Raw genomic sequence first — 11,199 nt, forward strand, 5'->3', positions numbered from 1 at the left:
GTCTGGTACTTCCTCTGCAGCCGGCGCCGCAACCTGCTCCGCAACCCGCGCGCCCAAGGTGCGTGCGGGCCTCGGCGCCCTGGAGCCCTCTGCCCGGCTTGTCGGGGCGAGCGGCCCCTGCCCCTGGCCTCACTCTGCTTTCTGCTCCTCCCCTAGAGAAGTTCAAGCACTGGAAGCTGGACTGCAACGGGGGCGACAAGTGGAAGGTGGAGGAGCTGCCGGGCACTCACGGGAACAGCTTTCCCAGCCCTGCTGTGCGCAAATACTTCGTCACGTCCTACGAGTGAGAGCTGGGGGCTCGGCGGTGGAGGAAGGGGGTTCGCGGGGCCCTTCTGGGCTAACAGCAATGGCTGGGGCTATAAATATCAGGAGTTTGGCATTCAGGCTGGCTCTTCTATGGAGATAAGGATGGGAAGGATAATGCTGCTGAGGCACCTACTCAAGGGTATCAAATGGCAAGAAACTGGGGAAAGCCCCCTCCTGGAGACAGGAAACTCCCTCCAATTTTGGGCTTTCCTGTCTCTCATGAGCATCTGATACATTATAATCTAGATGTAAACTTCCCCTCCAGCCTCTTTGTCTCAATCAGATTCAGAGTGTATATGTGTTCCCACCTCCTTCCAGCACCATAGTTGCAGGTCAATATTGACCTGCCCCCAAGCAATGAAAGAGTGGCATATGCTGATGCTGAACGCTCCCTTACTTTGTATCCCAGCCTCTGCCTGAAGTCCCAAATCATTGACTTGAAGAAAGAAGGATACTGGGAAGAGTTGATGGATAAGCACCGGCCTGACATCGTCGTCTCAGACTGGTAAGTACAGGCATCAAAAGCCAGAGTCTTTGCGTGGGGTAGGTGTGGATGCCAGTTGGGACTCTAGCATGCTGCGAATGGTGACCCTCAACCTCCTAAAGCTGTGAGGTTTAACAAAAGCCTGAGTCAGACTTGAGATTTGTTGCTGTATCTGGAAAGCGCCATGCCCTAGTGCTTGGAAGACAATGGTTGAACTCCAGATTGTCTACCCCACCGTGCCTGAGGGGATGATGCCCTTCTCACTGAGATCCTCCAACAAAAGGGGCTCAGTAAAGCGGCAGCACCTTGGTGTTACTGGAGAGCTGGAGGTACCGTTATAGGCAGTCAGTCCTTGCTGGCTTTCTCTCCCAAAGGCCATTAGCAAGCCCCTGTAAAGACTATCAGTCTGCCATGGTGATAGCAGCAATGGTCTGTCTCTAGCCATATGCTGCCCAGCGGGTGCCATTGCAGAGCCTGATTTCTCGCTGGCTCCCTAGGTACGCTGCCAGGTTTGATTGCGGGTGCCGGTACCAGCTCAAAGTGCAGCTGCTCTCTGCAGACTACCTTGTCCTCAACGAGTTCTGTCCTGAGCCGGTGATCATAGACCAGTGGAGTGACGCGGAGTGGAAGGAGGTGAGAGGATGTGGGCAGTAGCTGTAGGGGTGGTAGCTTTAGCTCTGTTTTGGTTTTAACGTGCATCTTGGATCTGACTGGTGACTGGGTAACTGCAGTTCCTTTTCCCCTTAGCGCACAGTCCCACATTGGCTTCCTCTAGCTCAAGCCTGATTGTCTGAAAGAGACCCCAAAATAAAACTGGGCGGGAGAAAATGTCTGCCTGGGACCTTTAAACTTTCTGCAAACTTTTTTCTTTTCTTTTGAAACATCAGCACAGCAGCATCCTAAACCTGGCTCAAGTTTAGCGTGAGGTTCCATTTCTCCAGCAAGAGAGTTGTATCTAAACCAGTGCTATTGCAATGATGCCAGAAGCTGTGTGGATGCTATTCCAGTTCATCTTAATCCTGCTCTTCCTCTAGCTGAGTTGAGCTGCTTTTAAATGGGATGAGAAAACCCACATAGCCTCTCTCATCCTTTCAGCTTAACTTTCACCAGTGCCACTTTTTTTGTAACATGGATGCCAGAAGTAAGGAACCTCTGGCCTTGTTTGTAGGAGGATTACCCCTAATTTGGCAGGTTCCCATGCTTACAGGAGAGGTTTGCACCTGTGCAGGTGGGTGGTCATGTTTTACCAAACTCTGGGCTAAGTCTTGGCATAGACAACACTGTGGTCAGATGAAGCATTTCTTTAAAATATATGTGCTCACCTATCCCTGACCTCAAATGGCTAAAACCTGAACCATGTTTCTGGAGGGTTTTTTTTATTTTAAGTCTTCCTGTTCTGCTCAGTTCCTCTTCTAGTTGATTCCCTTTATCCAGTATGGAAAATAAGACCAGTTCAGTCACTTTTCATGCTGTAGCACCACTGTTTTGTTTGGGTTTCAAAGTGTAGAGTTTAGAAATCCAGAAATTTTGTATGTAAAAAATAAACTATTGCATGGGTTTAGTTTTAGAAGAGGAGAAAGAGTAGTAGTAGTGGTGGCGATGATGATAATAGTGTTATAATTGGGGATCCTGGCTGTCTCCAATTTTAAAAAATCCCCAAATTTCGGTTAAAAAAAAATAACCCCAACTCCACATTTTTCCATGATTAAAATGAAACACCACTATATATATATATATATATATATCATCTCTCTCTCTCTCTCATATATATATTAGTGGTGTTTCATTTAAATCAGAAAAATGTGGAGTTGGGTTACTTTTTTTTTTTTTTTAACTGAAAATTGGGGATTTTTTCTTGAAGTGGAGAAAACCAAGCTCTCTGGTTATAATGCAAAGGGCCGTCTTTCTATGCGCCACCAAAAGTCTATAAAAGGCAGTAGTCTGCTGGCTTGGAGTGTGACTGGTCAGAAACCCAGGGCCCTGACCCTGGCTAAGATTTACAGAAAGGCCTGAACAAGTTTGCAGGGTGTATGTGGTGGGAGTAGCTTGATTTCCCCCTGCCCCTTCTTCCCAGATGCACATCCCCAAACCACCAGAGAGATTTGATCAAGTTTTACTAGCAACGGGAAGAAACATGTTTTTCTAAAACAAGCTGCAGGCCCTGCGGTAGGAGTGGTCAAGCTGGGGATTTCCAGTAAATAGGAGGGGCCTGCTAGTCATTTGAGGCTTAGCAGCCAGTGGGGAAATCAGTGCTAATTGGTTGCTGCTCTGATGGGAAGGTTGGCAGCCCACATCACACTGTGCTAGAGAACTCTTCACACCAGTGCAGGTAGTGCAGCATCCACACAACTGTTGTGCTGCTGGGAGGCTTATGTTGCTGTTCTGGGAATCAGCTGAGTTTGGCTGGCAGGAGTTGCAGGCTGTGGCAGGGCTCCAGGCTGATTGCAGATACATGCAGAGCTGTGACTAACACAAGGCGAGCTTCGCCAAGAAAACCTTGCAGTGCAGGTGAGGCCTGAGGTTTTAATGGAAGGGCTGTCTAAATCCCTGGGACAGTGTTTTAATGGGAGGACATGTCTGCAGCCCCCAACTGCTTTGAACCCCCCCCCCCCCCCCCAAACAAATTCTTCACCAGCAGTGACAATGGTGAAAGCTGGAGGCCTGGGTTCATCCAGACCCTTCAGCTTCCACTTACCTGCTTTGCCGAACAAGAAGAGGACTAATAGTCTCTGGCAGAGCCATCCCTAGGGGTGTGCAGGACACAGGGCATATCAGCCTGTGCGGGCCCAGGGGGTGGGGGTGACAGCCACCTGCAGAAGGTGGCAGCAGGGCTGCAGTGGGGCCTATACGGCACTGTCCATGGGGCCCCCCAAAGTGCAGGGCCCAGGGTGGTTGTGTGCCCCCACTAGGGACAGCCCTGGTCTCTGGTATCCAACTCACAACCCTGGCCTGCCAGGGCTTACATGTCTAACAAAACCTTCTCTTAAAGCCCTGCTAGGACTTCCAAATGTGTGTCCCACCTCCAGATAAGGGAGCATTTGGAAGCACACTCCTCCCCAGGCCAAGGCTCTTAGTGTACCTGATACAGGAACCACTGGGTTGGGATAACCCCACTGCTTCTCTTTGCTCACCTTCAGATGTCTCACACCTTCCGCAACTACAAGCCGGGAGTTCGCTACATCTTGTTTAAACACGGCGGGCAGGACACCCAGTTCTGGGCTGGCTGGTATGGGATCCGTGTGACCAACAGCAGCATCACCATTGGGCCAGGGACATCGGCGTGAGAGGAGAGCAGGAAGATGACCACTCCTGTCCACCTCAGGGCTATCCTCAGAGGGCATCACAGCATACTTGGTCACCCGTGCAATCCTTGAGGGCATCTCCAGGCCAGTCTTACACCTGAAGTCAGCCTCTCTGGTCATCTCATTTTTCTGGTCTCCGTATTTTCATACCCTAGCTGGAGCCAGGATCACTTGCTTCTCAGACTGAGCGCACCCTCCTGTAGGCCTTGCCCTCTGAAACAACCCTTTGTACGTTTGCTTCGCTCTCTTGACTTTATCCAGTGCAATTCAAAGATTTCACGTGCCAGGGAACCCAAGGGTGCTGTCAGCTGAGGGCATCTACCTCTGCTTAAAGCAAGGGTTATCAGCTGTGGCTGAGTCACTTTGTAAGAGAATTGGAACCACCTGCAGGATTTGGGTTTAACAGAGACCTGAGCAGGGGGAGGGGAAAGAAGAGGACCATGTCTGCAAGAGTCTATAAAATATCTCTCTCGTCTCCAAAAAAAAAAAAAAAAAAAAAAAAAGCCTTTCTTATTTAGCCTTGGGCCTGAGTCTTGCTTCATGGAGAGCTTTGCTCTGGAGAGGGCTTTGCTCTTCATTGGATGGGGGAATGGGCTTGGAATCTCTTCTTCGAACTGTTTCAGGAACTTGAATTTTTGATGTGAGCAAGAGTTTAGCATCCGACTAAACTCTGCTTCTATGCCCTCTCCACCCTGAGCTCCCAGTCCTCTTTGGTCACAGGGTCTTTCCAGGAACATAAAGACAAGGTGGAAGTGCTCTAGCTGAGTTTCAGCCAGGCCTCCAGGCCTCCTTGCTATACTGTAACAAGACCCCTGGGCCCCCCATCTCCCGAGTACCACATCTCACTGACTCTCAGAAACTAGAGCCCAATGGCAGGTGGAGCACAATTGACCCATTTGGTCCCAGGGAGCATTTCCCCCAAACTTGAGGCCTCTTCTTTGTCCACCTGGCCTGCAGTGCAGTAGTGAGTTGATGGGGGAAGGTGTAGTTACTCTTACACCCAGAGAGGGGCTTAGGATTGGAGAGGAGACTCCCTCTTTGCAGATGCTGCTTGCCTTATCATCTAAGGGCCCAGGTGGGTGATGCTGTGAGCTGGCTTGAGGGAGCTCTCAGCCCTATGTACCCAAAACACTTTGGTATGTCATGCCCTGGGGTTATAGAGAGGAACATGTACATTGCACATGGACAGATGGATTCTGACCAATAAAAGCTTTTCTGAATATGTGCCTCTGTTTCTCTTTCTCCATTAAAGCAGGGTCCTGCTCTGCTGCTGTGGAAAACAGCAGGGGAGGCCATGCAGGCAGGGATCTAAACATGTTGGTCCTGACCCAAAGGGAGTGCTGGTGCCAGCTTAGCTCTACTCAATCTTAGCAAGCTCTTCTTGAAGAGATGCCAGCTCTGAGTCGCATGGCCCTGCACAGCCAGCAACATATCAGGAGGGGGAGCTGAGGCTCAGGCTAGATTAGCAGAGTTGTCCTCTATTAACATTGCTCTGGATAGAAATCTTCCTTACAAGGAGAGAGAAGCTGGGAGCAACCAACCCGTCTGCTGGGAACAAGGGAGGTCTGAGGGATGAGGACAGTCACATCTCCAAAGCTGCTGTGCTGCTGGTAAGCATGTAGCATCAGGGGCTCAGCACTATACGACCACCTGGACTCCGAGGGATCTAAGGGCTAAACCAAAGCACCTTTCCTACCTGGCCCTGGAAACCTCCAGCAGAGCCTGTAGCGAGCTCCAGCTTCTGACACTGGAGGCGAAGAGGAGCCAGTCAGGTGTGAGGTGAGAGATATTGCTCCGATCAGAGAGTACATACCCCTCTGCCAGGGGGCATCTGATTTAACAGACCCCTGAGCAGCTCTGTTAGGCTAAAACACACTCCATGTTTATTGAAAACCACACATGACAATCACAGTGGACACACACATCCCTGGTGCAAGTCCAGCAACTTCAGCAGGGATAAATCTGTCTAATAAGCACAAACTTCCTCCAGGCTGTACCCAGCTGGATGTTCAGAGGTTCATGAAATGGATCCACACAGAAGTATCCAGGCTGATAGGGCAGGTTCCTAAACCCAAACCTTGAGCCCTGACTTCCACCCACTGGCCACATTACATCCTTCCACCCTCTGGCCAGGGACTCACAGTAACAATCTCTGTAGTCACACACACACACATACACAGGTACAGGCTCTTGCTCCATGTTTGGAGTCAGTTCTACATACAGCGGTAAGAGCACTTTAACCCAGGGGCAGCCAGGCTGGCAGAAGATGCCCCATGAACACAGAGTCACTGGCACAGGAAGCCAGCTGAAAAAATGCTTGGTATTGAGATAAAGTGTGTCCCAGCAGAAGACACCGGATTCCCCTGAAAGATCTGGTGAGGTCTGAACGAGGCTGAAAGTGATCAGAAGAGATGGACTCAGGTGCCTTTGTGGGCTCTTTCTTCTACATAGAGCTGCATCTGGAAGAGATTGTGGAAGTAATTAAGCAAAGAAAAACCCTGCAGGAGATACTCAGCTGTTCACAAGGTGCAGTACTAGCTTGATGTTTTTGTTCTCAGGGGAGGTGGTTGGGCAGTGGAGTTCTGTGAATGACAATTTTTTCCGTTCATTGGAAGGTCCATAAAAAGTCCTTAAGTTCTTGTCTGGGGTCAGCTCAAAGTGAAGCTTCCAGAATGGTTGGCTATAGCATCAATTTCTATTTTATGTTGAGAAAGCATATTGCCATTGCAACAACCCATTTTGAAATAAGAAGCAAACGAAGCACTTGGCTTATAAAATGCTGAAACATTTTTGGACAATTCACCACATTTGGCACAAACCTGCCAAAGAACCAAAAAATTGTGCGGGGAGGGGGGCAGTGGTAATCTAAAAACCCACCCATCTCTGCTCTGGTGGTGCCTCCCACCACATCTGTGTCTCTAGCTTTACATAAGGAAGAGTCTACCCATTATAGCTGGCCCTAGCTCGGCCACCCTTGGACCAGCCTCCTGTGCAGGTCAGGGAGGGCTCAGGAGCTCTGCTCACCTTCAGGATGTCAGAGGTCATGGTCTTCAGGGGGATCAGCCGGGGGTCGTGCATATGCACATCCTGCTCATCTGCAAGAATCCATGGGAAATCCTGGAGGCAGAGAAGACAACAGCCTTAGCACAGGGGGGGGATGAGCTTCCTTAGGCTCCCAGGAGGACTACAAATAGAAGCAGGGCTGGGAGGAGCTGGAAGCCCAGGGCTGCTCCTCATCTCCCCAGCTCCAAGTCTGTGGTAAAGGGGTAAGGAGGGAGTTAGGGGCTTGTGAGGAAAGAGGAGGGCATGCAAGGAACCAAAGCTAGGTCTGGACAGGGACTCGAGAACAGCAATGGAATTCCTCCTTGTGAGAGTGACTCATAGAGCAGCTCCTCGTTAGGCAACACCCCAGGCCATAGCTGCCCTTTAGCCAGGGGCTGGGCCTAGATCACCTACTGCAGAAGGGTGTCACCCACCTTTATCACCTGGATCTTCTCCATGTTGCGCGTGGCAGCTTCCCGTGTGTGGACCAAGACTGTGAAGGTGCAGCCTGCAAGGAAAAAGGAAGGCACTGGCATTGCACGGTCGGGGGAGGTACCATCCAAGGTGCAAGCAAAGCACTGCACCGACTAACCGACACCTCCGTGCCCCATGTCCACTGAAAACCGAATGCTTGAACACAGCCCTTTTGCACAGGGGTCATTAAGGTAATGTGTATCCTCTCAAATAATTGGCTCTCACTTCAGTGCTGTCCCTAGCACTGCCTAGACCTCACACCCCAAGCCCCAGGCTCCTCTATCCCCCACCCCACCTTAGTTTCCCTTCCACAAACCCATCCCTATCTCTGCAGCACTAAGGGGGAATATGGCTTTCCTTAACTCTGTTACAGAGTTCCTGCATCACCTCCCATTTCCCCCATGGCACAGACCCCCCAACACAACCCTGACGCTTGGTGCCTGCCTTCATTCTGCTGAAGACTATGTTGTGTTTCCAGTTTGCCCAGATACATCTGCAGACTTTCAGGATAAGAGAGCTTGGTGTGGAAATAGGATTCTACTCCATGTTCTAAGCCAGACCTACCTTTATCCACAAGTGTGGCCTGTGCTCTTGCACACCCCACCTAGAGCTGGGTGCATTTCAGTCATGCTGTATCCATGTACTTTGAAATGCTGCTGGGATAAAAGCCACTATATAAAGCCCAGCTCTCTTTACAGGTGCTGCTGTGGCTGGCTGGGTGAGGGCCCTGAGCTCAGTGGTATGGTGCTGCCTTTCCTGGCCAAGCATTTGACATCATGCTTCTGCAAAGCTGCCACTGAGCAAAGGTAGGGCTGGGGCCCTACCTGTCTATTTGTAACGTTCAAAATATTGTGGGCCCCAAGGCCCACCCGGCTAATGAGTATCCCCTATTGCACCCACCCGTCCTCAAAGGCATCCAAGGACCCGGTGAACACCTCCCACTGGTGCTCTGCCCAGAAATGTGCACGGACAAGCGAGAGGAAAGTGGCCTCTCAGTCTCTGGGCACTGGGGCCCTACCTGGGGGGTTGTGGTCGAGCACAGCATCACACACGCTGATCTTCAGGATGAAGGCACGCAACAGCTGCTCCACGTGGGACAGCAGGGAATCCGAGCTGGATGGAGAAGGGGATTGTTATGGAGCCTCCTCCCCACCAAAACAGATCACATGCAGGGAGAGGGCAGCAGGCTCTGGCCAGCCATGTGGAAACCATTACCTGATAGACAGCAGAGGTGGCTGTGTGATCTCGAAGACAAATCTCTCCACTGGGTGGTGCTCTTTATCCAGGATCACCACCACCACCTTCTCCACATCGTTCTGCAAGCACAAATCCAGAGCCCTACTTGGGGAGAGCTCCATGCCAGCCCCTGCCCTTCCACTGCCCCCAATCAGGAACTGGCTTGCTTCGCTGCAGTTTTGTCCCAATGCTTTGCAATGCCTGCCAGATGGCTACAATCAAGCACTTTGTCACTGTAATATCCAGAAAGGGGTCTTAATTGCAGGAGTTACCCTAAGACTTGCAGGGAGATGTGTTCCACAGAATGCAACTTTCCCATCTCCTGATGCTGCATTTCTAGGGGAGCAATGGGCAAAGCGCAGTCGGAGGCCTACACTCCCACCAAGCTTGGTCTGAGAGTATGGTACTTAAGGCAGGTTCTCTGCATGCCCAAATCTGGGACAGTAAGAGGCCACAGACAGTTCACGCTCATTGTAGAAAGTATCACAGCAATGCTCTGCCTCCACATGCACAGAGCAGAAGAATTAACAGAGCTTGTATTGGGGCTGTAGGTTCAAGAAGCCCCAGTGAGGCAAATTTAGCCCCAAAACTGACCTTATGTAAAGATTAAGTTTTTTAGGAAGTGCTTTGGATCAGATGCATCTAGACTTACACCCAGTGGAAGTGCCACTTTCAGAACAGAAAAGCCAACGATCTTTCCCATAGCATCTGCAATCCCAACACTGTAGCTCTGTGCTAATGCTCAAAGGTGAAGTGAACTGAAAACTACATTGGGAAGTGAAACTGGCTTGTTTTCAGACATCAAGCTGAGGGGACGTGCAAACTACAGAGCAGTGACAGTGAGCGAAGAATGGGCCAGGGGCCTGATCTTGCTATGAGCTCCAGACAGTCAGACCCTTTCACCCACAGAAAGAATCAGGAGTTGGATCATGTGCTTGACTTTGTTTTCAAGACTACCCCCAGTGATTTCCACATGGCTGTTAAAATGAATTCATGTTAATCTTCTGGGATTCATTTGTAATATACTGTATAGTTAAGGCCACGGTGGCCCTGAAGCAAGCTCAGGGTAATAAAATGCAAAGCAGCAAAGCTGGACCTGGGTGTGGGGAAAGCTTTATGAAAACACAGTGGATCTCTCACTTTCTCAATGGGTATATCTTACACAGAAGACAGGATCACTAGCCATGGGAGGTCCTGCATGCCTAATCTGCACTGAACAATTGCACAATTGTTGTATCAAAGCCAGAGGGGAAGGGAGTGGATAGGAGGGCACACATCCTGCCCCCTGGAGGCTGGCACGGCCTTACCTTCTCAAGCAGCGGCTTCACGCAGTGCAGAGTGTCCTGAATGTACCGGTTCAGCTCTGGGTGGCAGGACATCTGTGCAAGCAGAATGAGGAGTCAGCACTGAATAAGAGTAACCTGTTTTTTTCAAAGGCAGGGAGGAGCAGCAGCCCTGGCAAATGGGGTGGACGATGAGGAGGGGAAATTTTCACCCTTGGCTTGGCAGGCCAAATCCAGCAGACAGGAGCTACTGGACACCGTGACCATCTGACAACGGCTTTTTGCCTTATGGGAAAATTCGTCTGGACATATCTCCTAGGAGGAATTAGTCTGAGGAGTGTCCCAGACAGAGCCTGTGCACCTGCAGACTGGGGGTCTCCTACCTGCACTGGCACATTGTATTTTTTCCTCTTCTGGAAGATGCCGATGGGGTAAACTTCCCGGACGTACAGGATGAGATGAACAGCCACCTCCAGGAACTCGGAGAGGACATCTGCGACCACTGGAGAGCGGAGAGGAAAGGCGGTGGAGCGGAGCAAGGGAAGAAAAGCTGCAGCACCTGTACCATACGCTCCAGCGACTTTCCTCCCAAGGGATTTCAATGTATTTTACACTTGCTGCCACGCTCGTTAGTGTGGGATTTGCCAGCTATTGAGCGTCAGGGCAATGTTATGCAACGGTTTGGGACAGGAGGCGAAGAACTGAAGCCGGGTGGGGAAGGGGCGGCAAGCGGATCGAAACATCTGGCCGTGCAAACTCTGCAGGACGTGAAAGCGCTCTCGCACGTCTTCCTTCCCGATAAAGGCCGTGGCTGCACCTCGGTCTCGTGAGACCCCGCACCCAGAACAGCGCAGCGCCCGCGCCCGCACCCGCCGGGGGTCGCGCTATGGTAGCCCCCTCCCCGGACACAGCAAGGACGGAGCTACCTTGTCCGAAGTTGAGATCCTGCCTGGTGAGGGTGGTCATCGTCCCGCCGACCTGCGAGCAAGGGCGAGAGGCGTGAATTGCCCCTGCCTCGACTGCGCCCCGCCAGGCCCGGCCCCGCACCCGCTGCGCCCCCGAGCCCGGCGGC

At 51.3% G+C, this 11,199-nt stretch overlaps 2 protein-coding genes across 2 annotated transcripts; one reads left to right on the forward strand and one right to left on the reverse strand.

Moving 5' to 3' along the window:
* Positions 1–3: 3 nt before the first annotated feature.
* LOC102388487 (F-box only protein 6) lies at positions 4–5,312 on the forward strand (the record flags this gene model as incomplete). Its single annotated transcript, XM_006016233.2, has 5 exons — positions 4–58; positions 157–283; positions 716–811; positions 1,288–1,423; positions 3,928–5,312. Coding segments are annotated over 5 exons (561 nt in total), but the record flags the coding sequence as incomplete, so codon positions are not given.
* A 640-nt stretch (positions 5,313–5,952) lies between these two features.
* On the reverse strand, positions 5,953–11,193 carry MAD2L2 (mitotic arrest deficient 2 like 2). Its single transcript, XM_025211375.1, has 8 exons — positions 11,054–11,193; positions 10,511–10,629; positions 10,152–10,223; positions 8,824–8,924; positions 8,627–8,721; positions 7,569–7,642; positions 7,117–7,209; positions 5,953–6,551 (listed from the first exon to the last, which is right to left on the reverse strand). Exons 1-8 carry the CDS (start codon positions 11,091–11,093, stop codon positions 6,510–6,512), a joined length of 636 nt encoding a protein of 211 aa, XP_025067160.1. The 5' UTR covers positions 11,094–11,193; the 3' UTR covers positions 5,953–6,509.
* Positions 11,194–11,199: the final 6 nt, after the last annotated feature.

The sequence above is a fragment of the Alligator sinensis genome, unplaced genomic scaffold (assembly GCF_000455745.1).
Source record: "Alligator sinensis unplaced genomic scaffold, ASM45574v1 scaffold366_1, whole genome shotgun sequence".
NCBI classification, from domain to species: domain Eukaryota; kingdom Metazoa; phylum Chordata; order Crocodylia; family Alligatoridae; genus Alligator; species Alligator sinensis.